This window comes from Halichoerus grypus, chromosome 4 (genome assembly GCF_964656455.1).
Source record: "Halichoerus grypus chromosome 4, mHalGry1.hap1.1, whole genome shotgun sequence".
NCBI classification, from domain to species: Eukaryota; Metazoa; Chordata; class Mammalia; order Carnivora; family Phocidae; genus Halichoerus; species Halichoerus grypus.
Genome location: NC_135715.1, coordinates 187670231 through 187687758, shown reverse-complemented (window position 1 = coordinate 187687758; position 17528 = coordinate 187670231). Strand labels below are relative to the sequence as shown.

At 45.8% G+C, this 17528-nt stretch overlaps 1 protein-coding gene across 1 annotated transcript in view; it reads right to left on the bottom strand.

Moving 5' to 3' along the window:
• Positions 1-10199: 10199 nt before the first annotated feature.
• The window catches only part of TRPM8 (transient receptor potential cation channel subfamily M member 8), a 74298-nt gene continuing 66969 nt past the window's right edge, over positions 10200-17528 (bottom strand). Inside the window, exons 24-25 of the mRNA XM_078070011.1 lie at positions 13943-14035; positions 10200-11347 (exon numbers count right to left, since the gene is read on the bottom strand). Of these exons, the coding sequence (XP_077926137.1) occupies positions 13985-14035 (51 nt within the window). The 3' untranslated portion in view covers positions 10200-11347; positions 13943-13984. The remainder of the gene's footprint in view (positions 11348-13942; positions 14036-17528) is intronic.

Below are 17528 nucleotides of genomic sequence, written 5' to 3'. Positions count from 1 at the left end.
TTCCAAGGCTGTTCAACATATGAAAACCCTTGAATAAATAGTCAGCAACAAAGGCAGATGTGCAGAAACATGGGAAACCAGCCATGATCGCCTCCCAGCAAGCACCTGACCCAGGCATTTGCTAACCTACTGAACACTGGCCAACACTCAAACCCCAGGCACTGCACTGCTCTCCGGATATACATCGGGGAGTAAACCTGACATGGTTCCTGACTTCGGGGAGCTTACACTTTGCAGGGGGAGATAAGTATTCATCCAAGATCCCATGAATACCTGCAAAACGACAATAGTGACGAGGAAAGTCGGAGAAGGCTCGGGGACACCATAGAGGCATTCCATGGGGTGCTATGAAAGGGGGTCACCCGAGACTCTGAGCTTGGGATGAGGGCTGAAGGCTGAGCTAGAACTGATGGGGCAAGGAAGAGAGAGTCCCAGGCAGAAGGGGTAGAACGCACACACATCTGGGCATCAGGGAGCAGGTCAGCTCTGAGTAGGGGAATCACACAGCTTCCCCACCACAGTCCTGTTGTCCCAGACTCACTGTTCGTAGCATTGCTGCCCCTCTCCGGGGTGCCCTGTGAGCAACCAAGGGAGCAGAGCTCGGGAGGGAGAGCGAGTGTCAGACGATGCTAGAAAGGTAAAGAGGACCGGAGCCTCACAGTCTCTGTTAATAACCAAGCTCATTATCCCCAGACCATCAAGAAGCTGTTTAAGGGTTTTAAACAAGAGTGTCAGATGATCAGGTTTTCGCATTGAAGAGGGCACTTTGGCCCAGGTGTGGAGTCTAGAGGAAGGGACTAGTGAACAGGGAGCGTCAGCGTTGATTGCTGTGGCTGGGACAAGGGTAGTAACAGTGGAGAAGGGGAGAATGGTTGGGTATCAGAGACATTTAGGGGCACAACTGCCCGGGTACAAAGTGAGAGGACACAGGGCACCAAGGAGGACCCCAGGATTTCCATCTGCTCGGCTGGTGGCAGCACTGGACAGAGAGGCAGTGAGCCCATTGGATAAGCAGGCATGGAGCCCAGGTGGGAGACCCGGGCTGGAAGTTCTAAATCCGGGAGTCAACCCCATGTAGACAGTAACTGAGGTCATGACCGTGAACAAGAGGCCCCAGGGTGGCATGAGGAGAGCGCCCAGGACGGAGCCCTAAGAAAGCCCTCATTAATAGACAAGTAGCATAGAAGGGATTCCAAAGGCAACTGAGAAGGTGCCATCAGAGGTATGAAGAAAACCCACAGACTGTGGTTTCCAGAGGAGAAGAAGGAAGATGAAAGCCATCACCAGTGTCGAATCTGCTGAGAATCGAGGTAAGAGGATTGAGAAACGCCCTTGGGTGTGAAGGCACTGGACTCACTGGTGATCTCAGGAAGTGGCGTTCTGTATGGAAGGAGAGCTGATGCATGAGTGGGAGGGAAAGAAACGGAGGCCATGAATGCGGGGACATCTGTGATAACCCAGACTATGGAAGAGAGGGACAGAAAGGCCAATGGAAGGATGGGGAGTAGAGGCTTGGCATTTTGGGGATACGGAAGTTTTGAGCAGATGGAAATACTTCCAATGGAAGATAGTCACTTGAGAAGAGAAGAGGTTAAATAAAAGTGGGGGGCTGTGGTCCATCCTTGGTTCCTGAGATGCACGGAAGGGAGTGGGTGGCATCTGACATGCAGGAGGAAGGACTGACTTGGAGAAGACGAAGGACAGGGCCTGGGTGGCAGGGGGGAGGAAGAGGAAACCCTGGGTCTGGGTGTAGGGAGGTCTCTAAATCTGGAGGAGGAAGGTTGAGTGAGCACCCATGGGGATGGGGGAGTAGGGTGCAAGGCTGTTTGCCAAGAAAGAGATGGGGGAGGGGGAGCCAGAGTTTGCGAGAATGGTGGAGGTCTGGCGTGGCCCCTGCAGAAAGAGGGGGGTAAGGGAAACAAGGAGGTTCAGACAGAGTGTGTGTGTGTGTGTGCATGCCCACACGCCCACACGCACATGCATGCACACACCTGCAGGACACGACCCAGTCTCCACTGGGTCTCAAATCCAGCCAACCAGGCCTCCTTCCTCTTGTCCACTTGCCAGCCTGGTGTCTGTTCCCAAACTATCTCTCACCAGGATCATCCCCACGACACGGGGTGGCCTGATGAACCGAGCAAGAATGTCTGCTCCCCAGAGGGCTGGGGGAGCCGGCCAGGGGAAGGGAAACTGCTAACACTCATCACTTCACATCTGTCCTTCATCCCCACCACATCTATAGAAATGAATTCAAAGCAACCCAAACGACCAAGAAGATAAGGCCCGCCAGTGTTCTGACCAAAGCAGTTTCTACTTTCGATTATCCGGGGAGTGGCAGATCCCCAGTGTTTCAGAGAGCAGGGAGCCCAGGTCATGTATGGGTTCAGCTCAGCCGCTCCTTTTCCTACCATCTCAGCCATGGGCTGTCCATATTCTACGAGAAAGTGAAATATGGGAGAATTAACCCAGGTACATTGGATCCAGAGGCAGGTGGTACGTGCTCCATGCAAGTGAATTTATCTTCCCTTCTTCAAGCATAAAAAAATGCTCCATCCAAGTCAGATGCACTTCGAGTCTGAAAATGAAAGCCTCCTCTCTTTTTAATAGGGGCAAAAATGGTGTCCCTTACTTACAGAAGGATCTGAAGAGGAAAGCTTGCAAAGAAGGGACTTAAATCCAGAATTCTGGAGCTGGACTGCAGAGTGCTGTCAGGAGCGGGAGGAAATTGTTCTCCTGACCTGGAAACAACCCTCACTTGGAATGAGTTTCCTGCTTCCTGACACTCCAAGGACAATAGGGCTCAGAGCCTGAGGCTTCGAAGGGCCAGCAGGGCAGGTGGGTAGAGAGGTGGGCATTCTGCAGGGCGCAGAGGATGCTGATGGTGTCAGCCCTGGGCTTTCCATGGGGAGGGGGAGGGCAGAGAAATCTGCAGGGAAGCGGCGGGGCGGTGGGAGGGGAGCGAGGAGGGGGTGGTTAGTGCTGAACCTGCCGGGGGGTCTTCAGTTCTGGGTCATTGAAGGCACCCGGCTCAGAGTAAAGCATCCATAAACCGCCTAATCAGCCTAAAGAAAACTGACAGCAGGGCTCGAAAGGAAACCATTTCTGGAATAATCCAAAAGTGCTGCAGCTTCTGCTGAGCAGATTCAAGAAAAAGCAGAGAGCCCGGGGGGTCGGGTAGGGGGCGGGCTTCATTTTGCAGTGGGAGCTTTATCCAGAAGCCCTCTCCATCAACCTGGAAGAGCGGTTTCTCTTTTGTCTGTCACGCATCTCAGAAAAAATTTACTAGACCTCAGAGCCATTTGCCAGCGCTGAAATGAAAGAGGGGAGAGGAAGCTTGGAGGGACAGTGAGAGGTGGCGGGAAACCAGGACAGCGCACCTGACCCTTAACCGTGCACCAGGCCAGAGTTCTGGACTCCTGGAGGGTCCAGGCTCGGACGCACTGCTCATTCTCCTGGACTTACTTAAGGCAGGATGAGCAGGTGCAATTTCACTTCTGTCCATGCGCAATTACTGCAAAACACTCTTCCCCCACCTCATAACTCAGAAAAACAAAAGGCTACTCAAACTCTTAATTTGGGAGCTATGTCCTTTTTTGCTTATTTAAAAAAAAAAAAAAACCGAAGCCTTCTGCAACGTGAAGAATGCACTTTGGGGTCGAGGTGAGAAAGAGCGGTTTCAGATGTGCCTCAATGCCACCGTCCGCACGGGTCCCCTGAGACCCTGCAGGGAGTCCCCGTCCTCTTTATCTATGCAGGTACGGGCCCCTGGAGCCGTTTGGTTTGTTTTCATTTTCCCTGGCAAAATCTTTCCTGAGGGCGAATGTCACAGGGTAACCAAATGGTCAAACATTTGCCGAGAACACAGAAGTTAAGCCGAGTTAATAAATGACAGACGGATACAATAGCTAACATTATGTGGGTGTGGGCTGTTTGCCGGGCACTGGGCTCAGCAAATGTCAGAGTCAGGATTTGAACCCAGGCAAGCTGGTTCAAGTCTGTGCTCTTAACCGCTCCCCCACATGTATTCCCTCTACCTCAAACACTCCTCCCTGGATTAATCCTCTTTAGCATTTAGCGGGTTCCAGGGGATGCCTTCCCGCTCCCCAGAGCTGGGTTGGGAGCCCTTTCTACCTGCTCCCGGGGAGTCCTGTACTGAAATCTCCATCATAGTACAAGACTCGGGACTGAAATGCCATTGGACTTGCCTCTTCCTATAGATGGTAAGGTCTCTGAGGACAGGGTTGGGATTATAACCAGCGCTGCAAGGCACACAATGTGTGTGTCTGAATGCATGGGTTAATGAAATGATGAAAAAGACCAGGTCTTTGTCCTAAGAGAGCTGCTAATCCAGTGGGGGACAGATCGGTGTACCGGGACCATGAATGACACCCCGAAGACAGGTTGCAGTCAAGTCAGTTTCCAAACCCACAAGGGGAAGGACTGGTGACCTCTGCCCAGGGAAACTAGGAAAGAACTGGATGGTGTTTAATTAGGGATGAGTAATATTTTAACCAGCCAAGAAGGGAGAGACAACATGAATGAAGAAACCTCAGGGCAGGTTGGAGACCAGTGAAGAATAGCCCAATTCAATCACACACATACCTAACGGGGCTCCTGCAATAGACCAACATTGTCTAGGTATAGTGACTAAAACAAACGAGTAGGACAAACCCTCTTTACTCCAGAACTTCACAGAAAGGGAGGAAGAAGACACATAAACAGATCATGATAAGAACTGATAACCACAACTTCCCGATCAGGATTCCGGACCAGAAATGGGGTACAAGTGTGCTGACTGCTGATCTTCCAGGCTGGGTGGCTAGGTGGGGGCCTGGCCAGAGCCTGTGGCCTCCAGAAGTCCTCATCGAGCACCCTGGAGCTTCTCTTCTCCACCCGCACCATGAGGTTGAAGGGTCAGGAAGCTCTGGGAGTGGAAGATTAAGGCAGGCTTTCTGGAGGAGGTGATCCCCGAGTTGGGCACTAGCAGTAGAGTAAGAGCTCACCGAGAGGCAGGTGGAAGAGACTTTAGACAAAGGAACAGCGGAGAGTGGTCACCATAGAGATGCTAAGTTCCCTGAGCAGTTACCAAGGGCCAGCCGGACCTGAGACCCTCCCAAGCTATCTCGTTTAATCCTCTCAACCCTCTGAGGTGAGGGGTGGGGGGTGGTTTGAGGTCATTTTACAGATGAGCAAACCAAGGCACAGAGAGTTTGTGTAACCTTTGAAAGCCACACAGCCGCCAGCCAGCAGTGACGTTGGGATTCCCAACCAGTACACCTGTTCTGAGCTAGGGCACCACACCGTCATCTATTCAAGAATCTGTTGGGGCATGAAACCAAAGCGGCGGGTGTGGGGAGAGCCACGGGGGAGGGCGGGCAGCACAAGCTGCCTGGTTTTCCGGGGCCGTGGAGTGCTGAGCAGTCAGAAGTGAGAATCGGGCTGGGAGGAAGACACAGCATTCAGCCCAGGCCAGGAAGGCCACACAGGCAATGGCCTGGGATCTGTGCAAGACAGCTAGTCCTGGAGTTTGGGAACTAGGCAGGGAGGTCAGAATAAGCGCCTGTGGAGGTGGGTAAGGGCCAGGCTGCTGAGATCACAAGCTCCATTTCAGGGAGCTGAGCAGGACTTAATAGGGAGCCATGGAAGACTCATGAGCAGGGGGTTGACACCCTGCATCGTGATGTCAGGAAGACAGCTCTCAAGCAGCATCAAGAGTCAAGAGGAGAGCTAGGACTTTGGTGGAAACATGCATCGGAAGGATATTGCTTTAATCTGGGGTGGCGTGAGGCCACAGGGGCTCCCAGGCATGACGTGGCCCGTGGTCTAGATTACGTGTGATCGGCTGCCATGATCACTTCGTGGTTTGTATATTCTTTTTCTGAAGATTTGCACTGTGGCAGGGAGGGGGTCCCAAACACTATACCTTAACACACCCCTGCTAACCTGCCCTTTTTCTTATGTCCCCTTTGTGGTGGGTCCTCCTCAATTTCCCCCGGCAACTTCATATGCCTCACTCCTGTCTGTGCACAGCAGTTGGTGACCATCTTTAGCCACTTGGGCTTCACTGTCTACCCCAAGGAGCTTCTCCTGTGTTTGTGCACAATGTGAGCAGGAGTGATCTCCATGAGAAGAATTTGGGGGAAGCCAATTTCCTCCATTGAGTGCACAAGCAGGGTCTTCTTGAAGTCTTCACACGAGCCTTCCTTAGTCTGCATCCTATTGCCCTTGCGCCTGTCCCTGCATTTGGCATACTGCCTCGTGGTGTTACTTCTGTTTCTTAAATCAATCCCCTCTCCTCTGGGAGACAGTAAGACAGTGGGGGGCAGGGGCCTCCAAACGCTTCCATTTATTCTGAACCATTCTTATTACCCAGGACGTGCTCACAGTGGACAGTTAATGACAGCACATTATACATAAGAGGGGATGAGGGAGACTTCTCCTTGTCAAACAAGACCTCTGTAGGGAGAAGAAACTGATTTTTTAAAAATTGTTGCTGTAAATGTGTCAATCAGAGCAGAAGGCACATTTCTGAACCACAGATGTTTAGGATCAAGCTGGGGCTTTGGGGCTAGCTCTGGTCTGATCAACGAATGGGGCAGGCGACCAAAGGTTTCTTTTCCTCTAAAGATTTCCATCTTCAGGAGAATAAAGGCCCAGGGCGGAGGAGTGGGTGGGGAGGCCAGGGGATGTTCATCACTGATATCAGCCCCAGCTTGGCTGAGGGCCCGACTTCTGAGCCTTTTGTTTTTGAGACAGAGGCTGTCTCCATGGCGACCAGCAGCTCAGTCCCCACTAGACCCGGAAGAATCTGAGAGGGGTAGGGGGACACACACTCCCTCAATTCTCCCTGGAACAAATGTGGGGGCTTTAGAGCAAGAGGACCCTGCCTTCAGCACGGAAACCATGCTCCAGGCTGGGCCTGAGGCTCCATGATCACAAGTGGGGTTGTGGACAATAGACATCCACATTGGCCCCAAGACAGATCCTAAGACCCTCTTGTGAGCTCACAGGGGATCTCTCTAACCTCAGAAATAGCTAAGCATGTCTGAGGGGTGGGGACCTATGGGGAACTTCTGTTTAGAGAAGTTGGCTCATGTAACCCTGGGAACGAAATTCCTGTAGAAACGAATCTGACTAAACTAAGGAATTTGAAACCTTCTCCAGTGGAACTGATCCTCATCCAGGACTCCTGAGTGGCTGAAGATCCAGCAATCATCAAGCCGCCCAAGATGGACATGCCAGTGATAGAAGGGAAGAAACCACCACCCCGGACCCATAATCTCAAAGCCCGTGACTTGAATGTGCTCACACCCACTGGCCCCCAGAGCTCTTTGTATCCCAGGGACTCTGGATGGAGGGTATCTTGGGCCCAACTCCCCCTTTACCTTGGTTCTGACATGGAAAGTGTGGTTGCTTGATTTTTTTAGACCTCTTAAACCAAGGCTAGAGCTGGAGACCTAACTGGTTTTGGAGAGATGTTGGTACGAAGCTTGTCTTTGTGTGGAAGAAGCCATTTTTTGCTGGTTCATTAACGGTGAAACTAAGGAATCCCAGCAGTGAAGTAGGGGGGCCTCATCACCCATTTCTGTATTGTTTACCAAAGACAAGAACTTTGCCCATTGCTTACTAGGTCACTAATGTTTGTGTTGTTCCAGAACTGGGGCTTGGTTTCCTGACCACTATCAGTGGGAGCGTGGACAAATCATGGAATAGAGGCATTCACGGGCTAGTTTAGACTCTGACACGGTTGATCGTGCTCTTCCATGCACTCCAGCCTTGCCAGTTGGGAGACCTGACATCTGTTTGAGACCTGGGTACAACTCACAGCCAGACTGGGCAGGGACCCCTCTTCCTGTGCTGAAACCAGAGTGTCCTCCCGCTTTGGTAGCTCTGACAGATCAGTTCTTCTTGCAGCCACTTCTTCCCAGAGCACCTCTTTGGCCAGTGCTGTTGGAGGGATGCATCTCCTCTACATGTCCCAGAACAGACACTGGTCTTGCATATCCTTTTTTGCACTTTTCAAGTGAGATCAATCTGACTCCAGTTTGGTTGAAAATTTCCTAAGGGAGGAAATTGAGTCTACTGTTTTGGTACAGATACGTGGATGGTAAACCTTTTTAAAGTAAAGAAGGCGGTACCTCCATGTAAAGTGTAGTCTTGAGTTTCCTGTGAAACTAGTATCACCCTATTTTGATTTTCTTGTTCAGGCCAGGCATAAAGCTTTTTTTTTCTGGGAGGTGGAAGAATTTTAAATTTTTCTAGATGAAATCATTAAAAAAGGCCCCAGAAAGAGCCACATATTTTTTTAAAGATTTTATTTATTTACGAGACAGTGAGTGAGAGAGAGAGAGAGCACAAGCTGGGGGAGAGGGGCAGAGGGAGAAGCAGATCCCCCGCTGAGCAGGGAGCCTGATGCGGAACTCGATCCCAGGACCCTGAGATCATGACCTGAGCCGAAGGCAGACGCTCAACCGACTGAGCCACCCAGGTGCCCCAAAGAGCCACATATTTTTATAAATATATAACTTAGTGAAGAAAGGAACTAGGGAAGCCACGTTTTTATTTCTCCTCTCACCATGTACATGCTTGGTCATTGTCTTAAACACTGTCTCAAAATTCCCGTTTTGTTTGTTTGTTTTGGATAGTATCGTGTCTACATGAGAAACTGAGCTGACCTTTCCACAGAGAGGTCCTGGCATCTAAAATGATCAGGATAATTAATTTATTTGTGTCTTCCGTTATGGTTGTATCTCTCATTTGTGTTGACAATAAAAGTCCTTACTGCTTTCTCAAAAAAAAAAAAAAGAAAGAAAGAAAAGAAAAGGAATTTTATTTTATTTCCACTGTGAATAAAATGACGAAAGCAACACCGGACAGTTCTTCTTTGTCATTTAATTCACTAACACACTCATTTACACCACGTTGCAGGATTACCCGTAGTGATGCACAGGACACAGTGAGCACCACACACGAAGGCATGGTTAGAGGTATGGTTTGGTTAGAGGTATGATCCACACCTGTGCTATTTCTGTGAGCTACACTTAAAATAATGACTTTGCATATGCAAAATTCACGTGGCGTAGCCATGCAAAAACATCTACCAGACAAGCTGAGTTGAAAACACTCAGCTTTCTTGAAAACACTTTCTTCTCTACGACCAGTGAATTCTGAGTATGGTCCAGGCTCTCTGTCATTAGCATCAACAGGAGAACTTCTTGTGCTGCTCATACTAAGGTGCATGTAGGCCTCTTTCTTACACTAACAAAAACACAGGTAGCGGAAATAGGAGTATATGGACAAACGCACTGAAGGGAATCAGCCAACAGTTATGCTAAATTTTGTCTCAGGAGAGTTTTCAGGTTGATTGACTGATTTTATTCAAATTCACTACTGGAATGAGGGTAAGAGGTTGAGACTGCTGTTTCTCCCTGGACAACTTTACATACACACTGCCACACACTTTCTTTTTCCCAGGCAGTACGGAGATGACCTAAGACTCTTCTTGGTGGCTTCAGAAAAGGCACATATTCTAGTTGAAACAAAAGTAACATTCTCCCATGAACAGAGAAGTTTTGAAAATTCCACTCATTGGCAATTTCTGTCACATAAATTTTATTCCATCTACCTTTAGCATCTGAAACCATGAGCTTCAACCCTATTCAAGAGGATTCCCCTTTAAGCCATTAATAAGGTTTAAGTAAAAAAAAATTCATTCCCATGTATTCATTCCCTGCCAACATTATGAATATTGTGAGTAATCATTTTAACTAAAGCCCAGACAAAATGATAAAACTTTTTTTTTTTTTTGGTTCGTGCTTTTGTAGTTTTTTTTAATGAGATGATCTTTTAATAGCTTCCTTCCAAGATTTCCTTCTTCAGCCACTGAGTTTATAGTCTATTCAAAGCTGGAAAAACTAATTATGGACACTTAAAGTGCCTTATGTTCTTCTAGCACATTTTTTGGGCAAAGCCACCACCACTTCCAGAGAAAGCTGAGACTAGAAGTGTTCAGCAAGATGATCTCCCCAATTCTACACCAATACCTTCACCATTTGCAATATTTAAATAAGTGTGTTTATTTCTGCTAAACTAAGGATTAAATATAATACCTTATGTTAAGAGTTCTAATTTCACATATCTCATATTTTAGACTAAAGTTAATAATTCCTATTAACTATACATTTATGAAAAAGCCTTGTAAATGATTTGATAATCAATATATACCCCCAGGAGTCTAGCTATGGGAAAATTTCCCAAATGCAGAAAAAGATTCATGCACCAAGACCCTCATCCCACCGACCAACTGGAAACAGCTTTCAATGACCAGCATTATGGAAATCATTGGAGGTTGAATCATTAATGTAATGTTTAAGAAGACCACGAATATAACAAAAACATCCTTGATAAAATACTAAGTGAAAAAGCTTATACAAAATTGTATATGTGTTATGATGACATCATGTAAAATTTTATAAGAGAAATAAAATACGCATAGAAAAGAAATAGATTTGGAAACACACCTTAAAATGTTAGCAGTGATTATCTTTAACCACTAGTGGGACTATTTATATTCCTTCTACTTTTCCATGTAGTCTGAATTTTCTATAATATCCATGGAATATTTTTATTGGGAAAAGAATGAATAAGAGAACGCAGCAAGGAATAGAGGCCACCAAAAAGAGAAGAAAGGAGCACCCACTGAAAACAAAATCAGGGGTGCCTCTCAAGGTCCCATTTTGGAGTGATTCTTCACATCTTTAAGAATGGAGAGCTCCTGGTGAAGTGTGAGAGGATAGGATGCGGCTTTGTCACCTCCTTTGATAGATAAAAAGCATAATGAGAAGTGAGAATAGTCTTTCCTGAGAAGAGCAGGGCCCTCTTGCTCTACCATGTTTTAGAATCTGCCCTGACTGGGGAGACTTTTAACAACATGCCGACTACTTAGTCACACACTCCAAAAAGGGAAGTAGCAGAGAAGGGATTGAGCTAAACAACAATGGTATGGGAGGGAAGGCATGACCCAGATCTTATTCCCAGAAGAGATGTAATATGCACGGGTCAGAAGTAGGAAAAGTGAAGGAAGAAGGGGGTGCAGGAACACACTCTAAAATGATCCACAGTGAGTACAAGTGATCGAGACTCAGGAAGTAACAAGGAAGCTGTCCTTGACGTTCATCTTCTCCTGTGAAACCAATCACATGTCTGTTTCTCAGATTTGAGCACATTGGGGTGATGAAAGCCATCTGCTAGGCACACGCAGGGCCTGAACAGTTCTCACTGCGTAGTCAGTAACAAAACTGTTCTTCATCCTTCCTTGACTTGTTCCCACCTAGATCTCCGATGTTACCTGTGAAACAGAGAAAGGACACTGTTTTAAGAATGGACTCCCCACTTCCGTGCTCAGGAGATGATTTGCTTCTAAATATATTGGTAATATACTGGTCATGAGTTCAAATACACTTTCAAAAATTGATTTTCTTTTGGTATTGAAGTGGTTATGAGGCTGTTTTTTCTCTTAAAGATGTGAGTTCTGACCAATTTAACCATGAGAACACAATGACTACAGGTGAGGGACAGAGACTCGGCTCAGGCCAGGTGAAGACCTAGAAAGTTTCCGAGTGCTTGATTTGCTGAGTGGTTTCCCACTAATAAAAGGGTGAGTTGAAAATAAAGCTAAAACTGTAATGATTTATTTAAATGAAGTTTTATTATGACACCCAAAAGAACTTCAAATTCTTTCACTGAACTAGAGTTTCAGTGTAGCAAATGCAAGAATCAATGGATTATTATGTAAGGATCAAGCCATTTCCAGTGACTGTCTTTCCCCCACGGCCCTCAGGTCCTTGGGTCCACTCTAAGCATAAAGCTATGAGAAAACAAATGGCTTTGTTCTGTCCTCAGTTCTTAATTCCTTTCAACCTTAGTGTGGGAGAAAGGGAAATATATGTACAACTGTCTGTTTATTTTATCCCAAGTTATTGGACCAAAGGCTGATTTAGGGATGGAGAGCCCAGATTGGCAAATTGATGAAGACCTGCCCCTATCAACACCAGTTCACTTCCACCTACAGTTGGCATTCTCCTTCCTTGCCCTTACCCCCAAAAAGATGACCTTCACCTCTCTAGAGACAGAAGTATCAGAATAATGTTTTAACAGCATGTAGATGGTTGCCTATAAAATTACATTTTCCGTGAACTTCTAAAGGATATGCCAGACAGACAACATGAAAAAAAGAAAAAGAAAAAGAAAATGGGTCTTATTATTGAGAAGACAAAAATATACCAAAAAACTGGGCATAACAAATTCATTGTTTCTAAGGTATCAGTGGTTACGAATTTATGGGGTATCTCTTTTCTCATCCTCTTTCTTTCATGGGTGGCCTGCACAGAAATGGAGGAATGTCCTTCTCCCAATTCACTTTCATTCGCCAATTCATTAACTCTCCATATATTAATAAAAAATTCAATTTTATCAAAAGATAAGTCAATAAGAAGCCAGTGCATTTGCTCATTTTACTCACAGTCAACACATCTGAAGAGGAACAAGAGTTGAGGACACTGAAGCTGTGAGAGGTGGATGTGCATCTCCTTTGGGATATTTTCTTATCTTTTCTATCTTTCACGGTTTTTTTTAAATCATGTTTAATTTTTTTATCTCTTCCTGTTTTTTTAATATCTTTCAGCTCATAAATTAAACAAAATGACAAATGTTTCAAAACTCAAATTATACTTTATTTTTAACTAAAACAATACTATTGTTTTCATAATGAAAGAGTTGAAATATATTCCTCCTAAATATGTAAGACTTGTTGTCTTGAGCACATCAGGAGTTCATGCCTGCCTTTCAGATTATATAAAACATGCATCAGTCTTGCTCTAACAAAGTCCCCCCTATATGATCCATAATTGTCAGAACCCAAGGAAAAGTATGGACCGACCAGAAATATTCAAAGGAACCTAATGCAACACAATCCCCTCCATGACACAATCAATCCGTGAAGAAAAATTCTGCAGTGTAAGTGTTTAGTGCATAGCTCATGATTGGTGTCTGAGCCTCAGCACAGGTCATGACACAGGACTTCTCTGAGAAGTTAGTGGGCATTCAATAAAGATTAAGGAAAGGGAAGGAAGAGGAAGGAGGAAGGAAGGAAGGAAAGAAGGAAGGAAGGAAGGAAGGAGTGAAGGAAGGAAGGAAAGGGGAGGGAGGGAGGGAAGGGGAAGAAAAGAGAGAAGGAGAGAGTCTTAATTGTATTTCCATTCCTAACTATTTATTTTCTTAAAAAATTCTAGTCAAATGGAATCCCCATTGCTGTTTTTCCCTAAACCTACATGTTTACATTTTAACATTTAGGTTCTGAATTTGGACTGGTAATGAAAAGACGTAATTAAGGCAAATGGTAAGATCATAGAGCCAAATCTTGGGTTCAACTGCCAGGCCTTGAATGTCTAAAACATTTTTGGTAGGAAAAAGATGATCAACATACATTTATATATCCCACAGCAATAAACATGCATAGTGCATAGTGTATCATGAGAATGAGGTACATGTTTTAGGCACTGATCCATAAAAATATCCATAAAAGAGAGTTAAGTAAGAAAAAAATACCAAGTCTTTGAGCAGTGTGACCTTGATTCAGTTAATGCCAAAATAGCCATATAGTTTGTGAGTGTCTTTAAAAGACTCAAAAGGATACTTTTACCCTATTGCTGGCAGTGCTAACCTCCTCTGGGGGGCAAAATTGGTGGGAAAGGAACGTGAAGAGAGGCTTCTACTTGTTCCTTCCTATAACCCTATATAGTTTGAATTTTTTAAACAATGCATTATTTTCAAATCTGGTAATATAAGAAAATAAAACAATGAAGAAAAAAATACCATGATTTTAAATTAGTCTTGAAATATGTAAATTTTCAGAGCAAAAATATAGCTTATTAACATGACTTACCTTGGTATAATTAGATTTTTCTCCATTACAGTCCATGAAGTTCTATTTGATTTTATTAGCAATCTCTTTCAGAAGACCCTTGAGATCATTAATCTTGGAAAGGGGAAAAAAAATAGAACTGGTCTTAAGATAAATTTTCCAACTGTCAATGATTTAAATGATTACTCTATGGCTTTTCCATGAAACAGATGTAGATACTAAGCAGCAAGTATGGCACATCCTGGAACAGGGCAGAATGCATGGCAGGTGATATGGACCCTGCCCACTGCTTACTTTCTGAAATCATGTCACTAGCAAATACTCATCAGCACCAAAGAGTGTGAGTTTTTCTCAAAGGCAAATCAGTAATGGTTCTCACATAGAAATGACAGGTTTTAACCACACAGAGAAATACTATGTAGAAATAATCATGGCATATGTAATTAACACTAATAAAATTATAAGATACCGACAATGTTTCACTTTGGTAGAAGTATAATACTAATAAAAATATGATACAGGGACGCCTGGGTGGCTCAGTTGGTTAAGTGTCTGTCTTTGGCTCAGGTCATGATCCCAGGGTCCTGGGATCGAGCCCTAAGTCAGGCTCTCTGCTCAGCGGGGAGTCTGCTTCTCCCTCTCCCTCTGCTCCTCCCCCCACTCATGTGCACGCTCGCGCCCTCTCTCTCTCAAATAAATAAATAAATATTTAAAAATAATAATAATATGATACAATACTAATAAATCAAATATTTGCAACCAAAGTTTCTACTCTCACAAAAAAGTATAAATAGTAAAACAATTTAAGTAAAAGGCATAATAAAATTATTTTCGCTACATGCATCTTTCACAAGCTTATGACACAAGATGAATGAAGCTCATTCTAAATTACACACCTTATCGGTATATTTGATAAAAGCTCATGGACATAGTGCAATTTCAATACAGTTGGTTTCTAACTTGCCATATTTCTCGCTCAAGGAAAAAAAAATCTGTGTTTATCTTGGGCTTATTTCCAGTAATAATCTCTTCATTTAACTTTTTCTTTTTTTTCTAAGAACAAAAAGAATCCATAAGGGCTAATAGTTGCCTAAAATAAAGAAGATCTAGTAAGATCCCTACTTACAGACCTAAGGTCAATTGCGAATTGACTTTGTTTTCGGGTATAATGAGATGGAGAAATTTTTTATTCGCTGGAGGGGCTTGGTGAGAGCCCTGTATTTGTTGGTGGTAGAATGACTTCAATAAGCTGTTTAAAGCAGACGTAAGATTCTGAGAGCTTGCTCAACAAACAGGTGATGATCCCTAAAGTTCTCTGTATATGGAAAAGAGAGACTTTTTGTTGCTCAGGAGGGGAGGGGTACAGGATCCAGGAGGGAATAAAGAGGAGAGGGGGGCAGGGGAGCAGGACGAGAAGCAGGGAGAAAGGTAGTGAAATCCCACACAGTTTGAGGCCTCCCTGGGACCCACCCAGATTCTCCCCAAACCTACAAAATACATGGCGTCGGTGGGCTTCTGGGAGGAACAAGCAAAGGGGCTGAGCTCCACAGCCAGGAGCATGCAAAGGGGACAGAACCTGCAAGCTCTTCTCTGAGGGCCCTGGGGACTCCTGTCCTGCACATGTGCGTGGACAGCCTTAAACTGTGCTTTCAGTGACAAGCAACCTCTTCAGCCCCCACCTCCCACAACCCCCACAGCTCAGGCCCACTGTCCCCACTGACCGTGTCATCGCCAGCCCCTCAGTGGTCAGGAGGTCTCGGTCTGCAAACAGCGTGGCCCCTGGGAGTCAGGTCAGCTCGTCCAGTGCCCTGGTTCACCCAATGACCTCTGACCCAGGCCTGGTGGACTCCAGGAGGGCTGAGGCTCCAGCCCTGCCCCTCTCTCCTTCCAAAGCCACTCCAAGTGAGACCACAAGTAAAAACAACACAACACCACAACCCAAAATAGCCTGATTTCTGCAGAAACACACACCTAGACAAGTCCAGGGGGCCTCTATTGCCAAACCAGACTGTTTAAGCTGCTCTTCTGCGGCCACCCCGATGGCTCGGAGGGTCTTTGAAAGAGTCCACCAGATGTGCCCCTCTCGGGCTAAAACTCTGCAGAGGCCTCCCCTGCACAGGGATAAAATCCAACTGGACAGAAGCACGTTCCCACACAGGGCGGCCCAGCCGCCCCCACTTCCTCCCACTCAGAGTTCACACTGCCCCTCGGTCGCTGCCTGGAACTCTCCCTGCTTCTCTGGACTCAGGGCCTTCACAGCTGCTGACCCTGCTCCCTGCTGACGCAGACACAGGCGATCTGTGGAATGCGTGCCAGATACTGCATTGGAAATCATTGTTGCCATTGAATCCTGCACAATTCAGCTCCTATAACCACACCGCTTCACAAAGGGGTCCATTCATGACATTGGGGGGGCCACATCTGCTTCGATGGCACTTAGCCCCATGCCTGGCACATCGCAGATGCTCGGTAAATATTATGTACTATGTGGCCTAGGCACAGAAGCAGCAGACAATACATGTAAATATAAATCCATGAGGTGGAAAAGTGAATTTATCATATGAGGATATATATTATTTATCACATACTATATGTCTCTAATACAAATACTTAGAATACTATCTCCTATTGCCTCTTTCATATATTCTCTTAATATTCGCTAAATTTTCTATAATCTTTAAACATACCTAGCACTTTTCTTTTCCCTCTCCATTGATTATAATCATGATATACATCCTAGCATGATCACTTATGTACAGCACTCAACTCCAATCAAATAGGAATCTTCCCAGCCCCTCAATGAATGATCAACAACACAACATCAGGATGAGAGAAGCTGTAACAAGATACACTATTGTGTGATGGTGAGTCCCCAAAGACGCCTGCCGATGGTTCCTTTGTGCCTGTCCACCAGTCCCACTCCCACCTCAAGAGGCCAGTGACCGAATCCGGGCTGGCCCGTGGCTGCTCTGATCAATAGACTCTGGTGGATGTGATGTCACGCCAGGTCCACGCCTAGACCTCAAGAGCAATGGCAGTCTCTGTTTCCTCACTCTTGGAAGAAGGGGGACTGCCTCAAGACCGCCATGCGGTGACCAGCCCAAGCCACAAGGATCAAACGTCATGGGTGAGAGAGAAGCCACATGGACGAGCACTGAGATGCCAGATCCTGGCCTCGTCACCAGCTGAATCCAGCCCAAGAAATCCAGCTGTGTCCACATGAAGCAGAACTGCCCGGATGAGCTCTTCCCAAATTCCTGGCCCACAAGAGAAAGCAAGCACAAAATAAAATGGTGGTTGAAGCCACTGAAGTGTAGGGGTTGTTTGTTACGCAGCAAAGCATTTGATCCTCCTGAGTAGTTGACTCCAATGTATAGAGCTGGCCATTCCAGAGAAAGGAAAGGAGACGAAGACTCAGGAGGAAGAGAAGAGCTACTCCAGGGGGACCAGGAAGGCATACCATCCTGTTAGGACGAGGCTTCAAGAGATGAGGCCTATGAAAACACAGCCTTGGTTTTTAAGAATGCTGGTGGTAAATAATACATAAATAACCAAGAAAGTTTGAACTGGATAAATTCTTATGTAAGAGCTCCATGAGGGGCAACTT